At 43.6% G+C, this 27443-nt stretch overlaps 1 protein-coding gene across 6 annotated transcripts in view; it reads right to left on the bottom strand.

Annotated features, from left to right (window-relative positions):
- Window positions 1-27443, bottom strand: part of col4a6 (collagen, type IV, alpha 6) — a 186916-nt gene that overhangs the window by 47200 nt on the left and 112273 nt on the right. For 4 of the 6 annotated variants that reach the window (XM_036957757.1, XM_036957760.1, XM_036957761.1 and 1 more), the window contains exons 5-21: window positions 23864-24043; window positions 23661-23780; window positions 21316-21372; window positions 21022-21048; window positions 20816-20878; window positions 20394-20429; window positions 16705-16746; window positions 11902-11994; window positions 10878-10931; window positions 8665-8727; window positions 8328-8372; window positions 8102-8155; window positions 7769-7838; window positions 7567-7674; window positions 7253-7402; window positions 6397-6477; window positions 5322-5423 (exon numbers count right to left, since the gene is read on the bottom strand). In XM_036957757.1, coding sequence (XP_036813652.1) covers window positions 5322-5423; window positions 6397-6477; window positions 7253-7402; window positions 7567-7674; window positions 7769-7838; window positions 8102-8155; window positions 8328-8372; window positions 8665-8727; window positions 10878-10931; window positions 11902-11994; window positions 16705-16746; window positions 20394-20429; window positions 20816-20878; window positions 21022-21048; window positions 21316-21372; window positions 23661-23780; window positions 23864-24043 — 1345 coding nt within the window. Of the gene's footprint in view, window positions 1-5321; window positions 5424-6396; window positions 6478-7252; window positions 7403-7566; window positions 7675-7768; window positions 7839-8101; window positions 8156-8327; window positions 8373-8664; window positions 8728-10877; window positions 10932-11901; window positions 11995-12768; window positions 12859-16704; window positions 16747-20393; window positions 20430-20815; window positions 20879-21021; window positions 21049-21315; window positions 21373-23660; window positions 23781-23863; window positions 24044-27443 lie in introns of all 6 variants that reach the window. The other 2 variants (XM_036957759.1, XM_036957763.1) reach the window with 2 other exon arrangements.

Genomic DNA, 27443 nt, shown 5'->3' with positions numbered 1-27443 from the left:
ACCTCAGATACACACTACATCTCAACAACACAAATACACTACATTATTACCTCAGATACACACTACATCTCAACAACACAAATAAACTACAGGATTACCTCAGATACACACTACATCTCAACAACACAAATAAACTACATTATTACCTCAGATACACACTACATCTCAACAGCACAAATAAACTACAGGATTACCTCAGATACACACTACATCTCAACAACACAAATAAACTACAGGATTACCTCAGATACACACTACATCTCAACAGCACAAATAAACTACATTATTACCTCAGATACACACTACATCTCAACAACACAAATAAACTACAGGATTACCTCAGATGCACACTACATCTCAACAACACAAATAAACTACATTATTACCTCAGATACACACTACATCTCAACAACACAAATAAACTACAGGATTACCATAGATACACACTACATCTCAACAACACAAATAAACGACATTATTACCTCAGATACACACTACATCTCAACAACACAAATACACTTCATTATTACCTCAGATACACACTACATCTCAACAACACAAATAAACTACATTATTACCTCAGATACACACTACATCTCAACAGCACAAATAAACTACAGGATTACCTCAGATACACACTACATCTCAACAACACAAATAAACTACAGGATCACCTCAGATGTACACTACATCTCAACAACACAAATAAACTACAGGATTACCTTAGATGCACACTACATCTCAACAACACAAATAAACTTTATTATTACCTCAGATACACACTACACCTCAACAACACAAATAAACTGTATTATTACCTCAGATACACACTACATCTCAACAGCACAAATAAACTACAGGATTACCTCAGATACACACTACATCTCAACAACACAAATAAACTTTATTATTACCTCAGATACACACTACACCTCAACAACACAAATAAACTTTATTATTACCTCAGATACACACTACATCTCAACAACACAAATAAACCACCATAATCATCCAAAACACCTGCAAGCCTCAGTGAATTCAGCCCTCATTCAGCCCTCATCAACTACCCTATTGGCACCAGGGATTCCAGATTTAATTACGTTTGTAAATGATTTCAAAACATGCAGAGACACAAGGGACCTCAAGATTTATCCAACCCTGTGAGCGGATTTGGTGCCCCATATTTTTGTTGTTGTTACTTTAACAGAGAATTGAGATATGTTGGAAGTTAATGTAGAAGAGCTGAGTAGACAAAAAGGGAGAAGTGAAGTGATGTACAGGAATTAAGAACGGTTCAGCCAACCTTCTGATGAAGGAGGCAGGGGTGAATATTAAACCTGTCACCTGTGATAAAGTGAAGTGCGTTATGGTACAGTGCATCTTGGGGTTTTAAAATAGTTGCTGCTACATTCTAGTAAATGGTGTCATCATAATCAAAAACCTGGCAGGAAGGTGCCTGTACAACTTGCTGTACAACTTGCTTCCTGCGGTTTAGGGAGAGGCATGATCTATTTATTTGATTGATCATTTTTTTTACCCCCCAAAAAATGTTGTGATATTTTTTTGGGTGGGCGGAGGGGTACATTATCCATTTCAAATTCTAAGTTTATAGAACCTGTACCTGTAGTCTGCCATTCAATATATATGTATATATTTGTTTAAAGAAATACATAGAGTTTAATATAAATAATACATTCAGTATAAACAGGAAGAGAAAACTGGGCCTCCACACCCAACCTCCCACCCCATTCTCTCAACCTCACCCAGCCAACATGTCTCCATCCAAACCCCCACACCCCACTCCCGGAAACCATGTTTCACACCCCTTCCCACGCATCACGCACCCCTCCCACCCACCCACCCACCGCACGCTCCCGCACCCCCTCCCAGCGACCAGAGAAAACACTCCCCACACTACCCCCTTCCAAGTGGGCCTGAAAGCAAATAAAGTAAAATCAGTGTAGACGAAGGGGAGGAGATAGGTTAAAGAAGGATCTTTAAGCCTTGAGACAATTGAGACACAGATGTGTGTCATTCAGAGGGTGACTGGGCAAGACAAAAGTTTGAATTGCCTTTGAACGGGGTATGGTAGTAGGTGCCATGCACACCGGTTTTAGTGTCTAAAGAACTGCAACGCTGTTGGGTTTTTCGCACTCAACAGTTTCCCGTGTGTATCAAGAATGGTCCGCCACCCAAAGGACATCCAGCCAACTTGACACAACTGTGGGAAGCAACATGGGCCAGCATCCCTGTGGATCACTTTCGACACCTTGTAGAGTCCATGAATTGAGGGCAAAAGGGGTGCAACTCAATATTAGGAAGGTGTTCCTAATGCCTTGTACACTTAGTGTGTATATTGTATGTGTTGGGCTTTATGGATTGTTTATTTGTATGTGTTGGGCTTTAGCCGAGATTATTCTTCACAGAGTCAAGTATATTTGTCCAGGCCTCAATTGTTCCACCAGCACCATTAATTCTAGCTGTCTATAATTCTAATGTTATAACCCCCCCCCCCCCCCCGGAGTTCGCTATCGCCAGCCCACTAACCACCGGTCCTGGTTACCCATCATTAAGCACACCTGGACTTCATCACTTCCCTGATTACTCCCCCTTTATCTAGCACTACGTTGTTATCCCCCATCAGGCTGTATGGTATCTGTGTTCATGTGCAGATGCTACTTTTGTGCAGGTGTTCACTCTATGCTTGTTCGTATTAAACTCACCGGACTGCACCTGCTTCCTAAACTCCCTGCCTCTTTGTTACAGCCGGCAGTAATCGTCTGTGACTAATTGAGAGATTCAAGGCGCTGTCCTCGTTAAGTATCCTAACAGATGCAAAGCATTAGAAGTTTTTATCCGTGCACTTTCATATTCATTTTGTAACTTCACCTCCGAAGCATTTAACTGCAGGGCAGTGGAGGAAAAGGGAGGACTATGTCTCGCTTATTTAGGGGACAGTTGGGATCAATCTCATTGTAAAAAGTTTCCTTGGTGTTAAATGCAGTCTGTGATCAAACTTTAAAATGTATAAGTTAAATGGTTCGAATTACAGGATGCCAAGGTCACATTTTCCCATATCCTGTTCCAGTTGAAGGTTTGTTCAGATCCAATTAGACCTGTGGACCATACTTTTTAAATGGCTAGCTCAGAATATGAGCTTTCCCAAAAGGTTGTATTTTATATTGAGCTATATAGTGGTTAGAGCGTTGGGCCAGTAACTGAAAGGTTGCTAGATCGAATCCCTGAGCTGACAAGGTAAAAATCTGTCGTTTTGCCCCTGAACAAGGCAGTTAACCCACAATTCCTAGGCCGTTATTGAAAATAAGAATTTGTATTTGTTCTTATCTTGCCTAGTTAAATAACAAAACAGAGATCAGTCCTTTCGGGAGCCCAGACAATTCATTTATAAATCCCATCATTGAATGGTTCGGTAGTTGGGTTCCCCAAGGGAGTCCATAGGCCAGCTTAACGAATTTGCCTGGTACTGTGAGGCATCTTTCAAATCTTGGAAGGTTCTCAAACCATTACTGTCTATGATATCTGCAAGGGTGTGGATTCCACATTTTGACCATTGGGGGAGAGGGGGTGGGGGTGCAAAAGGCCACCCTCCGGATCACAAGGCGTTATTGTGAAATGTTGGAGTATGGGCGTGCCATTTTCATTCCCAGTTACATTGTTATGAAATTTTCTGCCAAATAAAAATTGTGTGAGAAATAATAGGTTAAAAACATAGATGACATTGTTTAAGAGATATTTCAGTGACGAACAATTCTTCAAGAGCAATAGGAGACACCATCTTTCTATAAATACTCAGGCAGAACGATCTCTCCAATTTAGGATGTGACAAAATGCTAGTGCCTGGAAATACAAATTTAAAGTTTGGTACGGATAGTCCTTCATCTTACCCTCTTTGCAAGTTTGTTTATTTGACCTTTATTTGTTTATTTGACCTTTATTTGTTTATTTGACCTTTATTTGTTTATTTGACCTTGCCATGCACATTTTGAAAACCGCACTATGGATTCGATCCCAGTAGCCAGAAGTTGGAGACAAGGGAAGCATTGAAGTACAGAAATTCAGCCGTGGCAATATATTCATTTTGACAATAGATATTTGGCCAGTTAAAGCAACTGGGATATTAGTCTACCGATTGGGATTGCATAAGTAGAGATGGAGTCTCTCACCGGGGTCTTGAGAACCAGTAGGGCAGATTTGGTTAGATGTATTTTAGAACTTAAGACAGAGCTGAATTTGTCTATGATCGACAGAGCTTTTGAGAGGGATATAGATACACTGTCTCGACGAAGTAAAATATCTTCGGCGTATAATGAGATGACGTGATCCATAGAATTTAGACATATGGGTGTAATTTCTTTCGAGGTATGACCTACTTCAATTAAAAGAAGCTTACTTTAAAAAAAAATCACAGCTTCTTAACTAGCTCATTGGTAGTCTTTTTTAAACGTAACATTTTTGTAAATCCGAAAGCCCACAAATGCCATCCAATGCATGCACGTGAAACCTATCTGAAATGTTTCTAAGGGAATTCGAAGACATCATACATTTTAGTTGTTCCCGCATAAAGTACCAATTTTAAATCAATATGGGCTTTCTGCAAGGCAACAAAATCAGATTGCAGCTCTAACGTAGCCTGGTCAGCAGTAGGGACAATAGTGTACATAACAGCTTAATCTGCATACAGATGAATGTTACAGGTTTCTCCAGATAGACCAATATTATTTATGTAACTAGTAAAGAGGACAGGTCGCAAAATCGACCCCTGCGGGACACCTTTAGTAATGTCGAGGTCATTTGACTTGGCACCATCAGAAAGCACACAGAATCGAAGGCCTTTGATTGGTCGAGCAATATGGCAGAGCAGTGATTCCTATGACCTAAGCAATTTAACACGTTATTTAAGACAAGCGTAGCTGCTGAAACAGTGCTGTGTTCAGGTCTAAAAGCAGACTGGTGCACATTAAGAATATCATTTGAAGTAAAACATTTATTTTTTTAAAGATCTTAGCTGAGAGTTTTCCAGTGATTCTAATATTTTTGCAAGGCAAGATAGGCTACAAATTGGCCGGTAGTTATCTAGGTTATCGAAGGATCCCCACCTATGTGAAGGAGGAGGACATGCGCAACCTTCCAGATATTAGGGATAGTCAAAGATTCTACAACTGGGGGGGGGGGGCAGAAAGCTGCAGTAGAAAGGGATCCAGCAAATCAGCCCCAGAGGATTTTTAAAATTATTTTTTACATCAATTTTGCTTTTTTTTGTCCGTAATGTGAATGTGTGTGTGTGTCTGTGCGTATCCTACCTTTGGGTCCCTTATATCCACTGGCTCCAGGTGGTCCCTGGGCTCCTGGTCGTCCTGGCGTTCCTGGTAGATTGTCGAACAAGTCGGTTTGGATGTTGGTTACTGCGCACACACACACACACACACACATAGATGATTCGACAAGTTGTACAGAATAGTAGAAGTATTGGTACAAAGAACACTTACACCACTGTAGTATTTCGCGCGCGTGCACACACACACACACACACACACACACACACACACACACACACACACACACACACACACACACACACACACACACACACACACAAACACAAACACAAACACACAAACACTCTTGACCTCTAACTTAAAAACTCTGTTACTTTGGTCTGTTAGTTAGCTCATATGGAATAGGAAGGGTTGGTCAGTCTTTGGACAAAACAAACTTGTTTTGTCTCTGTGCATCACATCTGCCTTTGTTAGAATGTTTTTAGCGAGCAGGGAAACATAGCAGGAAAGTACAAAACATTTACCCATTGTTGTTCATCCTCATTTGTAGCAAAGATATCATCAGAAAATCTCTAATATTTTCTCTCTCCCATATGCCAGAGCCATAGATGTGGAGACTGTATCGGTGTACTGTTTATCTATGGTCCTGCCATACGGGTGGGTAGGGAGACACCTAGTGGCCAGATGTGAGAAAGCATCTTGGATTTGAGCAACCACTCTTCCCAGCTACACTGGCATGTGCTAGTAAAGAGTGTTCTGACCACAGGTGGTTGGATGCAACTTAATTGGGGAGAACGGGCTTGGGGTCATAGCTGGAGTGGAATGAGGGGAATGGTATCAAATGCATCAAACACACAGTTTCCATGTGTATGATATCATTCCATTCGCTCCGTTCCAGACGTTATTATGAGCCGTCCTCCCCTCAACAGCCTCCACTGGTCCTGACGGTTAGTTTAGATCAGAACCATGCGTATACATGTAGTTGTATACCTATGGCTCAGGTTTGGAAACTTGATATAGTTGAGGTATTATTTTTGTTTCGGTGGTCTGAATATTGCCATGGTAACAGCAATATCCCCACTCTGGTGGCAGGGACTACCTTCTGGTATGCTAACTTCCAGTGTTTGGCCCTTGGGCCCCATAGTGACGACCAGACGGGCGCCGCTGGACGAGTCTTCATCTCCAAGAGGACGGCACAGGACACACAGTCAGTTACATCCCTCCCTTTGTACCTTTGTTTCTTCATTTATTCCTCTGTCTTTAACTCAATCTGTCTTTAACTCAATCTGTCTTTACCTCAATCTGTCTTTAACTCAATCTGTCTTTAACTCAGATGTTTTATTTTTTAGTATTTTTTACCCCTTTTTCTCCCCAATTGGTAGTTACAGTCTTGTCCCGTCGCTGCAACGGGAGAGGCGAAGGTCGAGAGCCGTGCGTCCTCCGAAACACGGCCCGCCGAGCCGCACTGCTTCTTGACACACTGCCCGCTTAACCCGGGAAACCAGCCGCACCGATGTGTCGGAGGAAACACGTAAACAGCGTGCATGCGCCAGAACCCTCCCCTAACCTGGGCGACGCTGGGCCATTTTGTGCGTATCGAACCAGGATCTGTAGTGACAGCTAGCACTGTGCCTTAGACTGCTGTGCCACTCGGGAGGCCACCTCAATCTGTCTTTAACTCAACCTGTCTTTAACTCAACCTCTCTTCTCTCATTCTCTCACTACTTGTCTTTCCTCTCTCTTTGTCGCTCTCATCTTTCTCACTTGAAACAAATATACTTTTTCTATCTCTTTCGCCAACAACACTTCGATTTAAATGAATAAAAAGTTAGACAAAAAAAATGGAAGCTAACAGTCACTCAGTACCTCAAACTGTTATTATCGCTATAAAGCTCCATCCCTCATCCGTCCCGCATGAAACATGGCGGATATGATTATGCCGATGCGTAACATACCAGATCTGCCTGGTGGTCCGGGTGGTCCAGGGGTTCCTGGTAAGCCTTGTCCTCCTGGTTGGCCCTCAGGACCATAGCTCTGTCTGCCTGGGTTACCCCTCTCTCCCTTAGGCCCCGGTGTACCAGGGAACCCTGGGCTGCTTCCGCGACCTGGGAGAGGGTTGAGAGAGGAGAGACGAGGAGGTGAGAGGGAGAGAGGAGGGGAAAGGAGAGGATGCCTGTATGCATGCGTGTGCCTGCGTACGCGTATGCATTTGTGTGTGTGTGCTATGTGTGCGTGCCTGCGTGCATGTGTATGTGTGTCTCAGTGTTACCATCGCTGAAGGAGTCGCCTGGTCGTCCTGGTTGTCCTGGAAACCCTGGAGCTCCCGCGTCCCCTGGTTGGCCAGGGAGGCCGTCGATGCCGTTGTCACCTGGTGCTCCTGCAACCAATCAGAGGACAGGTGATCAACAGAGGGGATTGTGGGTATCAGGCTTTTTCATGATACATAACATGTTTGTGTGTGTGTGTGTTACCTTGAACAGACATCCCTTGTGCATCAGTGTAGATCGGGGGTCCGGGAGGCCCCTGTTCTCCCTGGTCACCCTAAAAACAAACAGAAGAAAAGACCATGTATTTACTTCTTCACCCCCTACTGGCAGACTGGAGCCTTGCAACTCAAACCCTCAGAACAAGATGACACAATTCTGATCTTTATCCACAAATTATTGGTCTTTTGACCAATCAGATCTGCTCATCCACCGAAAATTGGGCAAAAGATCAGAATTGTGAAAATACGGCCAATATTGCATGATATTCCATTTGTATGAAATACACAGTAATTTATTCATTTCAGAAAAACGTATTACCTTAGGTCCTCTGTAGCCTGGTTGGCCGGGGAACCCTGGACTTCCTGTGAATCCCTTTGTGGGAAAGAGATTCATTGGTTCATTAATCTGTTTATAAATCAATGTATTATTTGATTTAAGTGTGTGTGTGTGCCTCTCTCTCTCTTGTCTCTCGTTTTGCCTCTGGCTGTGTGTGATAGAGCCTAACTGTGGTGTGTGTGTGTGTGTGTGTGTGTGTGTGTCCTACCTGTCTTCCTGGAGATCCGGGAGGCCCGTTAAAACCAGGAGGACCCTGCCAAGAGAGAAACAAGAAGTCCGCCGGAGAACAGTTTAGAATCAGAGTTAAGAATCCCAATTAACAAAACACAATGAGTGTATACCAATAATACCTATTTTGTTGACTACTTCCTACAAGTTTAAAAGCATCCTATTGGTAGGGGTACGGACCAGTATGGGTTTCCACCATATTTATTATACCAGTCATTCCTTTCAAATCAGTGAAGGGAAGTGAACAAGTGCACACTTTGGGAGGAAGGAGAGACGATTGGGACATTATCAGACATAGAAGGAGGGGAGGAGCTTACCCGTCCCCCTGGATACCCCAAAATTCCACTCTCTCCCACCTCGCCAGGAAAGCCGAAAGGACCCTGGCAACAGACGTATGGGTCAAACATTTACAACATACTTACTGCTTGCTAAATGACAGACTATTCCCTATGTAGCCCACTACTTTATAGGGGCAATCTGCAGTTCAAACGATAACAAAGCAGTCATTCCGCCACTGATTTGGTAAATAGCTGAGGGATGGGGCTGGAGAAATGTGAAAATAATAGACAGAGCTATAGATTCAAATACTGGCCATCCATGATATCAAAATGATAGTTTTAACCGTGTTTTGAGGCTATACAGTGGTTGTTTACAATTGCATTGTTTACAAACAAAGGAGTAAAACAAGCTTATATTTGGAGCTTTGATGGGTGAAGACAATTTATCTAAGTTCATGTAGCATTTATGAGTTATGTTCTGCAAGAATCAATGGGTATATAAACTCAGCAAAAAAAGAAACGTCCTCTCATTGTCAACTGCGTTTATTTTCAGAAAACTTAACATGTGTAAATATTTGTATGACCATAACAAGATTCAACAACTGAGACATGAACTGAACAAGTTCCACAGACATGTGACTAACAGAAATGGTATAATGTGTCCCTGAACAAAGGGGGGGGGGGGGGGGTCAAAATCAAAAGTAACAGTCAGTATCTGGTGTGGCCAACAGCTGCAGTGCATCTCCTCGTGGACTGCACCAAATTTGCCAGTTCTTGCTGTGAGATGTTACCCACTCTTCCACCAAGGCACCTGCAAGTTCCCGGACATTTCTGGGGGGAATGGCCCTAGCCCTCACCCTCCGATCCAACAGGTCCCAGACATGCTCAATGGGATTGAGATGGCAGAACACTGACATTCCTGTCTTGCAGGAAATCACACACAGAATGAGCAGTATGGCTGGTGGCATTGTCTTGCTGGAGGGTCATGTCAGGATGAGCCTGCAGGAAGGGTACCACGTGAGGGAGGAGGATGTCTTCCCTCTAACGCAGTGTTGAGATTGCCTGCGATGAGATTGCCTGCAAATGACAACAAGCTCAGTCCAATGATGCTGTGACACACCGCCCCAGACCATGACGGACCCTCCACCTCCAAATTGATCCCGCTCTAGAGTACAGGCCTCGGTGTAATGCTCATTCCTTCAACGATAAGCGCGAATCCGACCATAACCCCTGGTGAGACAAAACCGCGACTTGTCAGAGAAGAGCACTTTTTTGCCAGTCCTGTCTGGTCCAGTGACGGTGGGTTTGTGCCCATAGGCAACGTTGTTGCCGGTGATGTCTGGTGAAGACCTGTCTTACAACAGGCCTACAAGCCCTCAGTCCAGCCTCTCTCAGCCTATTGCAGACAGTCTGAGCACTGATGGGGGTGATTGTGCGTTCCTGGTGTAACTCGGGCAGTTGTTGTTGCCATCCTGTACCTGTCCCTCAGGTGTGATTTTCGGATGTACCAGTCCTGTGCAGGTATTGTTACAAGTGGTCTGACACTGCGAGGACGATCAGCTGTCCGTCTTGTCTCCCTGTAGCGCTGTCTTAGGCATCTTGCAGTACGGACATTTCAATTTATTGCCCTGGCCACATCTGCAGTCCTCATGCCTCCTTGCAGCATGCCCAAGGCACGTTCACACAGATGAGTAGGGACCCTGGGCATCTTTCTTTTGGTGTTTTTCAGAGTCAGTAGAAAGGCCTCTTTAGTGTCCTAAGTTTTCATAACTGTGACCTTAATTGCCTACCGTCTGTAAGCTGTTAGTGTCTTAATGACCGTTCCACAGGTGCATGTTCATTAATTGGTTATGGTTCATTGAACCAGCATGGGAAACAGTGTTTAAACCCTTTACAATGAAGATCTGTGAAGTTATTTGGATTTTGACGAATTATCTTGTAAAGACAGGGTCTTGAAAAAGGGACGTTTCTTTTTTTGGTGAGTTCATCATGAATTTTCAGTCCAAAAATTGCTGTAACAATGGCATATTGCCCCTTTAAGGCTCTGGTCAAAAGTAGTGCACACTAGGGAACAGTAGTGCACACTAGGGAGCATGGGTGCCATTTGGGACACACACTGTTTGAAGCAGTAACAGTGACAGTACATTCTCCATTTTGGTTGAAATAGCATTCTTTATGCTCTACTGCAAATAGCTAGCTATTCAATTAAATACATCTTTATTGTCCCCAACAGACAAGACAGACACACTTACAGGTGGGCCGGGTCTACCAGTTGGTCCACGCACTCCTTTGTAACCCCCTTCCCCCTGAGAGAGAGATGGAGAGGGAGAGAGAGAGATGGAGAGGGAGAGAGATGGAGAGAGAGAGAGATGGAGAGAGAGTTGGAGAGAGAGAGAGAGATGGAGAGAGAGATGGAGAGAGAGAGAGAGAGAGAGATGGAGAGAGAGAGAGAGATGGAGAGAGAGAGATGGAGAGAGAAAGAGAGAGAGATGGAGAGAGAGAGAGAGAGAGAGAGCAGGGAAGAGAAAAGCAAAAGGAAACGTTACAGAAACAAAATGGCAACCCCACAGTTGTCCTCACTGGAGGAAAGTCCAGACGCCATCATTCAGGAAGAAAAAAAATAAACAGCATAAAGCAACGAGGAGGCAAAAACAGGTTACAGAACAGCAATGACGAAAACCTTTCACTGCTAATGCTTATGTCTTATGTCCACTTGAAGTGACACTAAAGCATCCGATTGACAGAGTACAGTAACATTAATAAAGTCTCTCTGTAAACATGTGCATGACGCAAACAGTAGATATTCTTCACTTTACAGTACTGCCTGATATCTGCAGATTTTCGTTGTCTTTCAATGTTACACTAATCCTGTCATTTACTTTGTATTCTGTGTGCAACAACGGATATAAAAACACACAGTAAGAAAACAAACAACTCAATAATAACTGCAGTATGACATTGCGATGGGGTGCGGGTGTATAATGGGATAATGGAATGGGACACGGACACTGGGGGGAGGGAAGGGGGGGGGGGGTGTAGGCCGGGAGAGGGGATGGTTGGGGGGCGCGGGGGACTGTATGACACTCCAGGAGCCAGCCAGCGAGCCAGCTATAGGTGGGGCATAGTATCACCACCACCTTCCACCACCCACCCCCCCACCACGGCTCGGCTCCATGCCAGGATGGAGCAACCTGGCTGGGGGAGAGTGGGTCGGTTACCCAGGCCTCCTCTCTGGAGCCCTGGAGCTCTTGAACGTGTGTTTCTCTCATCACAAACCTTAGGTCCTTTGTCTCCTTTAGGAAAGCCCACAAACTCCACCACTCCATTGACCAAGGGCCTGCCTGGGTCTCCCTGCGGGCCCACATCGCCCTGGGTAACGGTAACCAAGGAAGAGAGAGTTTTTACATGGCAACACGATGGGGGTTGAGGGAGAGGAGGGTTGGAGGGGAGGAGGGAGGGGATTGGTTGGGTGGTGGCAACAGCAGTTGTTTTCAGGTAGATTTGGAGGGATAGGTTGGAGGGTTGGTCTAGAGAGGAGAGGGGGTAGGGGTAGTTGGAGGGACGGACTGTGTGTGTGTGTGTGTGTGACCCTAGGAGGGGTGGTAGTGTAGGGGGTTGGGGGGGTTTCGGGCAAGGTAGAGTTTGGCGGCAGGGGGGGTTGGGGGGTATGAAGGGCCGGTCAGTCACACAGTATACTATCCCTTCCCCTATTACGATACGTTTTTACATCCCACACTATCATTACTGATGTCATCCACAGCTAACAGTACAGTTGCTGATTATTTGCATCCTACTTGCTTTGAAGAGCTTCCCAACCCCCTGTACTTTGTAGTGCTACACCAGAAGCAGAATTACATTAGTTTGGCAAGATGGAGGCAAGTCAACATCGGGTTATCTGTCAACTTCAGGTTGACTGTCATAAAAGAGTAGAGACACGTCAACTTCCACCCTCCATGGTATTTTGTAATACTACTTTCCATAATATATAATCAAGATGCTTTTGTGATTCTGTGTCTTAGACCAGCCTTTCGTCCCCTCTCTTCCCCCCTGCCTCAGTGTCTTCCTCCCCCCTCCTCCCCCCGTCTCTCCTCCCTCTTTCTCACCCCTCCGGCGGGCGGGGACCACTGCTCCTGTCTGTGTTACCTTATCTCCTTTGTAGATAGTGGTAATAGGTGCGCCTACTAGCGGCTCGTCGCCGGGCACGCCTCGGGGTCCGGGCTGACCTGCGTCGCCCTGGTGATCCAGAGGACAACACATGTGAGTCAGTCATTATTAGCCAATCAGATGGGAGGATGAGGAGGTTGGAGGTTGGAAGGTGCGGGAGGAATTTGGAAGTTTGAGAGCAAAGGGGGGTGGTGTGAGGGTTGGAAGATTGAGAGAGAGGGAGAAGATGGAGAGGGAAAAAGAGAGGTGGAGAGATAGAGGAGAGGGAGAGGTGGCAAGAAAGAGAGCCAGAAAGAGAGAGGGCCAGGGAGAGAGAAGGGAAAAGGAGAGGGATGAAGAAGGAGAGGGATGGAGAGGGAGAAATAGGAAAAGAGGGAACGAGAGATAGAAGGAGAACACATTAAACAAAAAGAGAACGATAGGAAAGGTGATAAAATGAAATGAAGATAAAAAGACTGAGGAAAAGAGAACGATAGGAAAGGTGATAAAATGAAATGAAGATAAAAAGACTGAGGAAAAGAGAACGATAGAGAGACTCAAAGTGAGAGAGAGAAGTAGGGGATGAGATGGTGGGATTGCATAAGGTCGTTCCACCAATTCGGTCCCTTTTGAGAAGTGTAACTTGGTATAAAAAAAACATTTCACCAAATAAATAGCACATGTTCACATTTATAAAAAAACGAGTTTTCCCATCTCAAGAGGTTCAATAATAAAAATGACTACAGTAGGTGCCTACACCACAACGACACAGTGGTGAAGAACGACAGCGACTCTTCAACCTCAGGATGCTGAAGACATTTAGCCTGTCCCCAAGGGCCCTCGCAGTGTTCTACAGGAGCACCATCGAAAATATACTGTCTGGGGTATGGCAACTCCACCGCTGAGGACCACAAGGCACTACAGAGGGTGGTACGCTCAGCCGAACACACCATTGGCTGCACACTGCATGCCCTCCAGGACACCTACAACACCAGGTGTCGCAGAAAGATCATCAGGGACCGCAGCAACCCGAGCTGTGGCCTGTTCTCCCCGTTTCCATCACTAAGACAGTACAGGAGCATCATGGCAAAAACTCTAAGACTGGCCAATAGCTTCTACCCCCTGACCATCAGGCTGCTGAATAGCCACCACTAGTCAGCTACCTTCGTCCTGCATTGTTGGAGCTCGGAGCTCAAGAATCTAACTGTACCCTGTAATTACATCTGCAACACTGTACATGTGACTATTAAACCCTCTAATCTAATGTCATTTAAGTGCCAAATAAAGTAACAGGGTTGATTGAAACAGGGTTGGCGATTTCATCTGAAATATGCCACGAATCCCTTTGTGACACAGGGAATGGAAGTTTGATGTGTGGAACAGGGAGGGGCAATTGAATGCAAGTGTCACCATTTTATTTTTTAGCAAGCCTTTATTCATCTTAAAAATCGGATTGATTTAATTATCCATGTGGTCTATACTAAAGGGCACTTTGTTTAATATAACATTTAATATAACAGTATCGGTTCACAATTTCTACTTAAAATATCAAAGGAACGCAAAATGCACCTATTTCGTGGAACAACCGATAAACGAAGAAGGGGAGATAGGATTGGAGGAGTAAGAGAACGTGTATGAGGGAGATTGATAAAGAGAGAATTGAAGAGAAAGAGGAGGGTTGATAAAGAGAGAAAGGGAGAGAGAGCTCTGGCCGACTTTATCTTTCTTCCGATATGTCACTGAGAAGAAAACAATTTAGAGAGCAATTTCCTCAGGCCAAAACAGAAAATATATAATATAGATTTTTTTTAATTAAAGGGATAAATAACTGACTTTACTAAAATGTTTGCTTGTCATCTATCCAAAAGGCTTATCAGTGAATCTAGCTGTTCCTCTTTCAACACGACTTCCAATTAGTAGTTTGTTATTGTTTGTTTGTTTGTTTGTTGTTGTTGGGGGGTTGAACAACAAGATACATGCAGGGAGGATAAGATGGCAAGATGGCGGATTTAGCCATTGATGGATCGGTGGTGAATGTTAGTGGGTCATTCATTCTCACTGGTGGTCAAATGCAACGGATACTGAATACTGAGGCAAAACTCCCATGATGTTCCAGCACCAACATGCCCAAATAAGGTCAAAGGAATATAACGCAGCACAGGAAGCAGGAGCAAGTGATTCCAGCACCAATCACAGACCACGACACGCCCACCCACATGACAGCTCAGAGATCTTATTATATAAAAATATATAAAAAATATATTACAATAAAGTGGATTTTATAGGCTGAATATAATACATAATATAATATAGAATTAGTTGGGAATCTTATAGATACAATATGCTAGATGTTATTGTCTGTTTCTACCAACTAAAAGTAGTCTTAACACAGACGTAATAAAGATGCCATTTAGCAGATGCTTTTATCCAAAGCGACTAATAACTAATGTGCTAAGACTACTTTTAGTAGAGTCCACAAATTATTGACTTTTATGAGGGTGATGAAAAGTTCTAGAATAATCTCTGAGCTGCCATCCAACAGTAAGGAAACATGTTATTTTAGTAATGCCACAGGACAACTGTTCGTTCCTTCAATTACATATTAGATTGTGATCTTTTTCGTTCAGATTTGTTAGAGTTCAGATTTGTTAAGAGTCCAGATTCAGAATGAGAAACAAAATGGCCGCCTCCATAGGGCTCTAGTCGTCCCAGTGGCAGTACTGTCATGCATTTGTAAACACACCAGGGGTAAACTGTAAAATCATTGAAGACAAGATCATATTTGAATAATAGAGATGGAACAAACCAGAGGAGGCTGGTGAAGGGGAGGATGGCTCCTAATAATGACTGAAATGGAGTGAATGGAATGGTATCAAACACGTGGAAACCATGTAATGAAACCGTTCCATTCTTTCCATTCCAGTCATTACAATGAGCCCATCCTCCCATATCTCCACCCAATCGCCACCACTGATACTGGTGATGTATTGAGGTAGATGTGTCAGTGGAAAAAACAGAGAGAAGAGGGGGATGAGGGAGGAGGTCAGGAGAGATGGATGGAGGGACTGTTGGGGCTAAAGGGTAATGCACTGTTGGATGTATGTAAGGTCCAGGGGGGGGGGGGGTGGAGATGGGAGGAGGTTGAATAGAGGGGAAGAGGATGTGTCAAACCATCACCAAGAACGATTACATGGCATGCACACAGGGGTCAAAAAGACATCCTTCATCATGCATTTTAACCATCCTCAACACGCATGCACACATAGCAGGCGCGCACGCACACACACACGCACACGCGCGCACACACACACACACACACACACACACACACACACACACACACACACACACACACACACACACACACACACACACACACACACACACACACACACACACACACACACACACACACACACACAGCTAGAATAACCTAAGCCGGCTGTCTTCAGTTTGATCTAATTTGATCTACAGTGAGTATAAAGTTGCCAGTCTCCCTCCCATTGGGAAAGACATATAGATACAAATGGGCTCTGGTCAAAAGTAGTGCACTATATAAGGAATACGGTGACATTTGGGATGCAGATTATGTCATATTACACTCTATCAACAGTCTAAATAGCTTTAGACTGTTGAGAGTGTAATATGACATAATCTGCATCCCAAATGTCACCGTATTCTTTTTGCATGCCATAAATAGCTTTAGACTGACGTAATAAATCAATTACTTCTCAATATAGCTAAAATCCAATGAGTGATAAGAAGGGGTACAGTAGATATGGTTGGACGGGGTGAGGGGAAGTTCTGGTTGGGTCGGGTGAGCGAATAAGATGCTAAAGACCTAATAAACTGATATGATTAATCGATTACTAATCAATAAAATTGATCATTAACATCTAATAATTAGTTGTGTTGTTTTGTTTTGTTGGTGCGTACCTTGTCTCCTGGCTCCCCCTGAAACCCTAGACTGGGGCTCCCCTGGAAAACAAGAGTGGGTATTGCATTTGGACGCCAACACATCACCCTACACATGACAAGCATTGTAAAATTGTATGGATGTAACTATACTGAACAAAAATGTAAACGCAACATGTAAAGTGTTGGTCACATGTTTCATGAGCGGAAATAAAAGTTCCCCGAGATTTCACATACGCACAAAAAGCTTATTTCTCTCAAATGTGTTTGTTAACATCCCTGTTAGTGAGCATTTCTCCTTTGCCAAGATAATCCATCCACCTGACAGGTGTGGCATATTAAGAAGCTGATTAAACAGCATGATCATTACACAGGTGCAACTTGTGCTGGGGACAATAAAAGGCCACTCTAAAATGTGCAGTTTTGTCACACAACACAATGCCACAGATATCTCAAGTTTTGAAGGAGTGTGCAATTTGCATGCTTACGGCAGGAATGTCCACCAGAGCTGTTGCCAGAGAACATAATATTCATTTCTCTACCATAAGCTGCCCCAACGTTGTTTAAGAGAATTTGGCAGTATGTCCAACAGGCCTCACAACCGCAGACCAAGTGTAACCATGCCAGCCCAGGACCACCACATTAGGCTTCGTCACATGCGGGATCGTCTGAGATCAGCCACCTGGACAGCTGATGAAACTGAGGACTATTTCTGTCTGCAATAAAGCCCTTATGTGGGTATAAACTCATTTTGATTGGCTGGTCATGGCTCCCAAGTAGGTAGGCGTATGCCCTCCTAGGCCCATCCATGGCTGCGCCTCTGCCCAGTCATGTGAAATACATCCATTAGGGCCTAATTTATTTATTTCATTGACCGATTTCCTTATATGAACTGAAAATTCCTCATATGAACTCGTTGAAATTGTTGCATGTCACGTTTATATTTTTGTTCAATATACAGTACCAGTCAAAAGTTTGGACACATCTACTCATTCAAGGGTTTTTCTTTATTTTTACTATTTTCTACATTGTAGAATAATAGTGAATACATAAAAACTTTGAAGTAACACATATGGAATCATGTAGTCATGCAAGTCCATATTATGGCAAGAACAGCTCATATAAGCAAAGAGAAATGAAAGTCCATCATTACTTTAAGAAGGTCAGAAAGTCAGTCAATGCAGAACATTTCAATAACTTTGAAACGTTCTTCAAGTGCAGTCGCAAAAACCATCAAGTGCTGATGAAACTGGCTCTCATGAGGACCGCCACAGGAAAGGAAGACACAGAGTTGCATCTGCTACAGAGGATAAGTTCATTAGAGTTACCAGCCTCCGAAATTGCAGCCCAAATAAATGCTTCACAGAGTTCAAGTAACAGACACATCTCAACATCAACTGTTCAGAGGAGACAGCGTGAATCCGACCTTCATGGTCGAATTGCTGCAAAGAAACCACTACTAAAGGACACCAATGATAAGAAGAGACTTGCTTGGGCCAAGAAACACGAGCAATGGATATTAGACCTGTGGGAATCTGTCCTTTTTGGTCTGAGTCCAAATTTGAGATTTTTGGTTCCAACCACCGTGTCTTTGTGAGACACAGAGTAGGATGATCTCCGCATGTGTGGTTACCACCGTGAAGCATGGAGGAGGAGGTGTGATGGCGCTTTGCTGGTCACACTTTCTGTGATTTATTTAGAATTCAAGGCCCACTTAACAAACATGGCTACCACAGCATTCTGCAGCGATACACCATCCCATCTGGTTTGAGCTTAGAGGGACTATCATTTGTTTTTCAACAGGACAATGACTAAACACACCTCCAGGCTGTGTAAGGGCTATTTGACCAAGGAGAGTGATGAGTGCTGCATCACATGACCTGGCCTCCACAATCACCTGACCTCAACCCACTTGAGATGCTTTGGGATGAGTTTCACCGCAGAGTGGAGGAAAAGCAGCCAACAAGTGCTCAGCATATGTGGGAACTCCTTCAAGACTGTTGGAAAAGCATTCCAGGTGAAGCTGGTTGAAAGAATGCCAAGAGTGTGCAAAGCTTTCATCAAAGCTGTCATCAAGGGGGGCAACTTTTAAGAATCTAAAATATGCAATATATTTTGTTTAACACTTTTTTGGTTACTACATGATTCCTTATTTAATAGTTTTGATCTCTTCACTATTATTCTACAATGTAGAAAATAGTCAAAATAAAGAAAAACCCTTAAATGAGTAGATGTGTCCAAACTTTTGACTGGTTCTGCAATATAACAGTCATTATAACAGTCTCCATATAAGTCACCAGTAACAAAAGTCCCCAGTATGGACTGAGTATGCATAGCATTTGTATGCATAGCATTTGTATTCTAATAACTTAGAATGAACAACAGACAATCTCCATTATGACAAAAGCAACATGAAGTACACAGTTTTTAGTTATTTAGTACACACACTCCCCCCTATCGGGTTGGTGGTGTCATTACACTGTCTCCACCATAGAGATCCTTATTAGTTTCTATGGAGCAGACAGGCTGTCTCTGAGGTCAGTACGGTGTCCATATTAGGACAGCCTCAGTCTGAGCAAGACTTTCAGGTCATGTGTCTAAGTGTTGCAGTGGTGTAAAGTACTTAAGTAAACTCTTAGTACTACTTAAGTCGGTTTTTGGGGTATATGTACTTTACTTTTTATATTTTTGAGCACTTTAACTTTTCCACTACATTCCTGAAGAAAATGATGTACTTTTTACTCAATACATTTTCCCTGACACCTAAAAGTACTTGTTACATTTCTAATGCTCATCGGGACAGCAACATGGTCCAATTCACACACACTGACAGAATCACTAAACACAAAAGTGTTGGAGAATGCACCTGGCTATATATATATCAACAAGTAAAAACAAGACAATCGGGCAGTTTTGTTTGCTTATTATAAGGAATGCGAAATTATTTATACTGGTTTTTGATACTTACGTATATTTAAAACCAAATACCTTCAGACTTTTACTCAAGTAGTACTGTATTCTGCTGAGTGACTTTTACTTGAGTAAAAAGTATGACAATTGGGTACTTTTTCCACCACTGTAGTGTTGTCCAGTACTTACTACAGGGCCAGGGGCATCATGTTAGCAGAGCAGGAAAACTCCAGGCCTATAACTACTGAAGGGTCAGGAGTTTTCCCCTATCTAGTGTTGTCCAGTACTTACTACAGGGCCAGGGGCATCATGTTAGCAGAGCAGGAAAACTCCAGGCCTATAACTACTGAAGGGTCAGGAGTTTTCCCCTATCTAGTGTTGTCCAGTACTTACTACAGGGCTAGGGGCATCATGTTAGCAGAGCAGGAAAACTCCAGGCCTATAACTACTGAAGGGTCAGGAGTTTTCCCCTATCTAGTGTTGTCCAGTACTTACTACAGGGTCAGGGGCATCATGTTAGCAGAGCAGGAAAACTCCAGGCCTATAACTACTGAAGGGTCAGGAGTTTTCCCCTATCTAGTGTTGTCCAGTACTTACTACAGGGCCAGGGGCATCATGTTAGCAGAGCAGGAAAACTCCAGGCCTATAACTACTGAAGGGTCAGGAGTTTCCCCTATCTAGTGTTGTCCAGTACTTACTACAGGGCCAGGGGCATCATGATAGCAGAGCAGGAAAACTCCAGGCCTATAACTACTGAAGGGTCAGGAGTTTTCCCCTATCTAGTGTTGTCCAGTACTTACTACAGGGCCAGGGGGACCGGGGGGGCCTGGAGCACCCTGGAGAAAAACAACACAACACAGACAGGAAGTCAGTCGGAGAGAAGACCGATCTATTAGATCTATTAGATTCTATTGTAAAATAGACAGTCATCAAGAGACAATAAGAGAGGTATATTCCCCCAAGTCACTGGCTTTAGTCTTATTAACCAATGTGTAGATTAAACATGACAAACACTCTGTGTAACGCAAAGGTTGTCATGACACTGTTTGGGATAACATAGTTTCTGTAATATACTGAACGCATACAGTATATTAATGGTATATTGTATCTAGATCAACACAGACAGGTGTGTGTGTGTGTGTGTGTGTGTGTGTGTGTGTGTGTGTGTGTGTGTGTGTGCATGTGTGTGTGCGTGTGTGTGCATGTGTGTGTGTGTATGTACCAGGAATCCATCAGGACCTCGAGGGCCGAAGTCACCGGGACCTCCGTCTGGACCTCTAGGACCCTACGGAGAGAAACATAACGCAGAAAAGCGGGTCAGGAACACAGAACACATACAACCCGGTCAGGAACACACCAAGTTATCGAATACACTACATATGCAGAAAGAAATCCAGTATATTGATGTATAGTAATGAGATGTCTTACAGGTACACCATCCGGTCCAGGAACTCCCTGTAAGGACACAAGATAAACTGTGAGCTAAACAACTGGCCCCAGTTCATTATAAACATAGACTTGGGGGAAAGAGGGATGTAGGGAGGAAGGAAGGAGAGTCCGTTTCAGGTCAGACTGACCTCAATGGATGAGATTATAGCAACAACATCATCTCCCTTTCTCTAAACAATCTCCAGGATAGGAAAGATGAGGTAGGGAAGGAGGGAGAGGAAGGAATGTCAAACTTCTCCTGATAATATCCTTATGTGTGTGTGTGTGTGTTACCCCACTGAGTCCAACGTATACAGGCTCTCCCTTCTGTCCTTTAGGACCAGTGGGACCCTGATGGAGAGCGAGAGAGAGAGAGAGAGAGAGAGAGAGAGAGAGAGAGAGAGAGAGAGAGAGAGAGAGAGAGAGAGAGAGAGAGAGAGAGAGAGAGAGAGAGAGAGAGAGAGAGAGAGAGAGAGAGAGAGAGAGAGAGAGAGAGAGAGAGAGAGAGAGAGGGAGGGAGAGAGAGAGAGAGAGAGAGAGAGAGAGAGCGAGAGAGAAAGAGAGAAAGAAAGAGATCATAGCACATTAAAGCTTGTAACTCTCCGGCTGCCAGCTCACTCCATGCAGACCCCCACCACCACCACCAGTCAGCTCAGGGATTCAAACCAGCAACGATTTGGTTACCGGCCCAGCGTTCTAACCACCAGCTGTTACTAGATGACTCTCGTTACAGTCATGTAGTACTGATGTAAATGAAGGTTGTTGCCCACAGCGAATCCAGTCTGGTTCAACACACACTACACTAGATAATTTCGTCTTACAGTGCAAAGATACTCTACGACAATGATAATAAGAACAATGATAATATATGCCATTTACAGTGCCTTTCAGAAGTGTTTCATACCCCTTGACTTATTTCACATTTTGCTGTGTTACAGCCTGATTTCAATATGGATGAAATATATATATATATATTTTATCTCACCCAGAGAACACCCCCAAAGGACAAAGTGAAAACATGTGTTTAGAAATGTTTGCAAATGTATTGAAAATGAAATACAGAAATACCTAATTTACATAAGTATGCATACCCCTGAGTGAAAAAATGTTATTATCGCCTTTGGCAGCGAATGCAGAGGTGAGTCTTTCTGGGTCAGCCTGTAAGAGCTTTGCACACCTGGATTGTACAACTATTGCACAATAAAAAAAAAAATGTTTATCCTTCAAGCTCTGTCAAGTTGGTTGTTGATCATTGCTAGACAGCCATTTTCAAGCCAATTTAAGTCTAAACTCCAACTAGGCCACTCAGGAACATTCAATGTCGTCTAAGGTAAGCAACTCCAGTGTATGTTTGGCCTTGTGTTTTAGGTTAGTGTCCTGCTGAAAGGTGAATTTGTCTACCAGTGTCTGTTGGAAAGCAGACTGAACCAGGTCTTCCTCTAAGATTTTGCCTGTGCGCAGCAAAAAAAGATGACAAGCATACCGATGACAAGCATACTTATAACATGATGCAGCCACCACCATGCCTGAAAATATGAAGAGTGGTACTCTGTGATGTGGTGCGTTGGATTTGCCCCAAACATAATGCTTTGTATTCAGGACATGAATTCTTTGTCACGTTTGTTTTGAAGTATTATCTTAGCGCGTTATTGCAAACAGGAAGCATGTTTTGGAATATTTGTATTCTGTACAGGCTTCCTTCTTTTCACTCTGTCATTTAGGTTAGTATTGTGGAGTAACTAAAATGTTGTTGATCCATCCTCAGTTGTCTCCTATCACAGCCTTTAAACTCTGTAACTGTTTTAAAGACACCGTTGGCCTCACGGTGAAATCACTGAGCTATTTTTTCCCTCCCCGGCAACTGAGTTAGGAAGGACGCCTGTATCTTTGTAGTGACTGGGTGTATTCATACACCATCCGAAGTGTAATTAATAATTTCACCATGCTCAAAGGGATATTCAATCTCTGCTTTTTTTTCTTTCTTACCCATCTACCAATAGGTTCCCTTCTTTGCGAGGTATTGGAAAACCTTCCTGGTCATTGTGGTTGAATCTGTGTTTGAAATTCACTGCTCAACTGAGGGACCTAACAGATCATTGTATGTGCGGAGTACAGAGATGAGGTATTCATTAAAAAAAAAATATTAAACACTATTATTGCACACAGAGTCCATGCAACTTATTAAGTGACTTGTTAAGCAAAGTTTTACTGCTGAACTTTATAGGCTTGCCACAACAAAGGGGTTCAATACTTATTGACTCAAGACATTTCAGCTTTTCATTTTTAATTCATTTGTAAAAATGTCTAAAAACATAATTCCACTGACATTATGGGGTATTGTGTGTAGGCCAGTGATACCAAATCTCAACGTAATCTATTATAAATTCAGACTATAATACAATAAAATGTGGAAAAAGTCAAGGGGTGAGAATAGTTTCTGAAGGCACTGTAGCAGGCACTTTTATCCAAAGCGACTTAGTGCATACATTTTACGTACGGGTGGTGCAGAGAATCAATCCCACTCTCCTGGCATTGCAAAAGCCCTGCTCGACCAACTGAGCTACAGAGGACAACCCTACAGCTACAGACGATAATAGTACAGTAGCTAGTAGACAGTTCAGATAATAGATGTTACTCACAGAGAGTCCTGGAGCTCCAGGTATTCCACTGTTTAGAGTTCTGGGACCTGGTTCTCCCTGGGTACCGTTGCACCCGTCTGCTCCCGGTAGACCCCTGCCACCGTCCGCACCTGGGTGACCCTAGAGAGAAAGATAGGGTTAGGGTGTGTGTGAGTGTGTGTGTGCGTGCGTGCGTGCGTGCGTGCGTGTGCTACAATACTCACTGGGACTCCGTCGGTTCCTGGGAACCCCGGTACGCCCATAGGCCCCTTTTCTCCTTTCAGCCCAGAGGGGCCCCCGAGTCCGACGTGACCCTTTTCTCCTTTGGGCCCTGAAGGCCCTTGGTCACCTGGGAAGCCCTCTGGTCCACTGGGTCCTACTGGCCCCAAGGCCCCTGGACGCCCCTGGAGAGACACAGAGGGGAAATACATGGTGAGAAGGGACCTAAGCTTGGAGTGTCCTATATCCTCAAAAGAGGACTCCTCTTCTGGAGGGAGAAAGAAGAGGAGATGGTGAAAGAGGGGATGTTAACTTCCATGACCAAATACATGACATCATAGGAAGTCCTTGAAATAAAGGGAAGCAGAGGTGACCTTTGGGGAGGAGGAGGAGAGGTGAGAGGGAGTTTAAACGTGAGGGAACATTCAACGACAAATTGCAGGATGTCCATCTTGTTTTAGTTTTATCTCTCTGTGTGTGTGTGTGTGTGTGTTCGTGCCTGTGTTTGTGTGATGCAAGGTTATTATAGTTCTGTGTTTTTATATTAGTTTTACTTATATTTTCCCCCGTTAGCTAGTGATAACTAGTAATTGTGATCAAAGATGATCTATATACTGACAAGATACTGGACTGACCGCACTAATAATGAGAATAAATGTCTGCAAAGGCGGTGAGGACGCGGGATAAGGCACAGACATTCTAGCCAATGAGAGGGCAGATACACGTGTGAACAACAGGCACAACTCTTTCTCAAAGTTGCAGGAATGCCACGTGCAGCCACTTATATCAGTACATTCATAAGGACCTACACCTTATTTTATCAAATAAGCCTGAAGTAGCAAATGAGCAAATACTGTACATTTTATTTTTTTACCAACTTTGACATTCTCTCATTGACCTCCATACAAAAAATACCCACTTCTCGCTGTATTTTTTGCGCGGGCAGATTTTGGGAAGAGTCAAGCCTCTCGCTTGTCCTCTTCCTCTCTGTAGTGATTCACAAGCGAGGCCTATTTGAAACATAGCTACCTCCTGGCCACATTTACCCACCAGCTTCAGTAGCTTGAATACCTCCCAAAAAGCTTGAAAACGCCATTGAAACCCCATTCGAGTTTTGACCAGGTAAAAAAATTAAACTGAACATAATTCATGATGGTTTTTATTTGAATATAGCTTGTTTTCAAGTCAAATATAATAGTTTCAGTATAGTTTTAGTTTTTCCAACAGGTGTGTTAATTAATAAAATAATGAACACACCTGTTTGAAAAACTAAAACTATACTGAAACTCTTATCAGTTTACTAAGCTGTTTTTTCATGATTAGTGTTAGTTTTAGTTTCAGTTTTCGTGTTACTACAATAACCTTGGTGTGATGGCACATTTTGACGAGGAAGAAAGTTTCTACGAAACCCCTGAGTATATAGACGTAGCTAGATGTGGTGGTGATTGTGCTATAGGTCTTTAATCTATAGCAATGAAGAGACTCCACTGTGGGCATGCTGAGGCTTGTGGCTATAACGGGGGTATCCGATTCAAATGGTGATATTCTGGCCCTGAGAAAGAGAGACTACACAGTATGTGTGTTTGGAAGTGTATATTTGCCTAAACTGATATTTTCCCTACAAATGTGTGCAAGACAGACAGGGCTACAACAGATCTAAACGTTCATTACCCAACCTTCACCACAGGGTGGTGACAGAGAGCAGTTATTGCCCTCCCCAAGTAATGACAGTTAAAAGCAGCGAAGCCAATGGTAGTAATAATCTGAGGTGGATGGATTAGGAGAGGGTTAAACTGACACCCTGACATGTGATCGTCATAGTCCTAGTTTACACCAGCTGTATAAGAGGGCAGGGAGCACTTTGGTGTAGGGGAGAGGGTGAGTAGAAGTGTGGATGAGGGGCAGGGAGCACATTCGGTTGGGGGAGAAGGTGAGGAGAGAAGGGGGTGAGGGGGAGAGGGGTTCTTAAGACGAGTCAGGAGAGCGGCTGAGCTTTTAGTGAATTCCTCGACTGGGATGAAAAAACACGTGATGGACACACTCAGACAGCAAATTCAGAGTTCACACACCCCTCCATTAGTGGAAGGCAGAGTCAGTTTACAAACACAGAGGGGTAATTTCTGCACCACACCACCTGGTCCTATAGATATATAACATCTGCCTCCAGACACAACCCTATCAACCTGGCCAGGACCAGAGCTAACCAGAAGAATGCCCCTAACCACAGATCTAGGATCAGATTACTCTACCTCTTGACCCTAACCCTGACATATATGGAGATACAAATCTGACTCTGTATCAGTGGTTAGACTCGAATTAAGTCACAAACTCCCACTGGTGCTGATACCAATGGCTAATGCTAGCCCTGCTGCTTACAATGAGAGTAGAATGAACTTGCCATAGACACTGATCCAAGGTCTGTTAGGGTGTTTCACCTCTAATGGTTAAGGTTTCTGGGAAGGTAAGTTGATCCTAGATCTGTGCCTTAGGGTGACTTCTCTATCCCTAACCATCTACATAGGTCTTAATGACAGGGAGAGGTTAGGTGTAGGCAGTGATCTGCTTAAAGGCCTCACACCTGGTTCTAAACATACAAGTATGTAGCAGTTGGTCCAATGATGTATATAAACACTGGATTGCTGACGCTATGTCTTGGCCGACTGGTCGGCCATATTGGCATTCCTCAGTAGGGAGCAGTCCTTCATAGGAGTGAATAGAATTCTACAGTATTTAAATTAAATATTTCAAGGACAAAAAAGTACTTTAAGGAATTTCTAAAAATATTTGTTATTTGTATGTTTAACTCACATTCTTTAATTTACAAGTATGCATTAAGCTGTCTGTAATATAATAAACGTGGCAAAAACGAATGTACATTAATAAATGCAGTTATATAGCTTCCCATTTTTTTTTTTTTTACAATGGCATGGGCATGGCGGCTTCAACACAGCACCCCCTATCAGTCATCTAGTGTATATATAAATCGTTGGGGTAGACAAGTCGGCCACTTTCTCTCACCCCTTTCTCTCCCTCTCTCTGTCTGCCTGCCTGCCTGATTGTTTCCCTTCCCTCGCTCTCCCTCCAAGGCCAAATAGAACACATTTTTACTCTGTGATAGATAAGAGGTCACTGTAAAGGTGTTTGTAAGGTATGACACTTTGATAACTACTGTGACATAACTCTCGCAGTCTTCCTCCGTGTCTCAACGAATGTCTAGCAAACACCTTTACGGAGACCTCTTACCTAAGACAGAGACAGAGTTGACCCTATTAGGCCGTTACAGTAGCTCTCTAAAGAGGGTACAGGAAGCATCCATCTGCTATATGGATTAAAACGAGCTCTTTTTTATATTTGTTTACAGAAAAAATATCACACAATGTTATTCTGTGATCCCAGTGAAAGTATGTCCACAGTGAAAGCAATAAGAGGTGGAGGGGGCAATAGGAGGTGGAGGGGGCAATAAGAGGTGGAGGGGGCAATAAGAGGTGGAGGGGGCAATAAGAGGTGGAGGGGGCAATAAGAGGTGGAGGGGGCAATAAGAGGTGGAGGGGGCAATAGGAGGTGGAGGGGGCAATAGGAGGTGGA

The sequence above is a fragment of the Oncorhynchus mykiss genome, chromosome 21 (assembly GCF_013265735.2).
Source record: "Oncorhynchus mykiss isolate Arlee chromosome 21, USDA_OmykA_1.1, whole genome shotgun sequence".
Lineage (NCBI taxonomy): Eukaryota > Metazoa > Chordata > Actinopteri > Salmoniformes > Salmonidae > Oncorhynchus > Oncorhynchus mykiss.
This window is presented reverse-complemented; position numbering and strand designations above follow the sequence as displayed.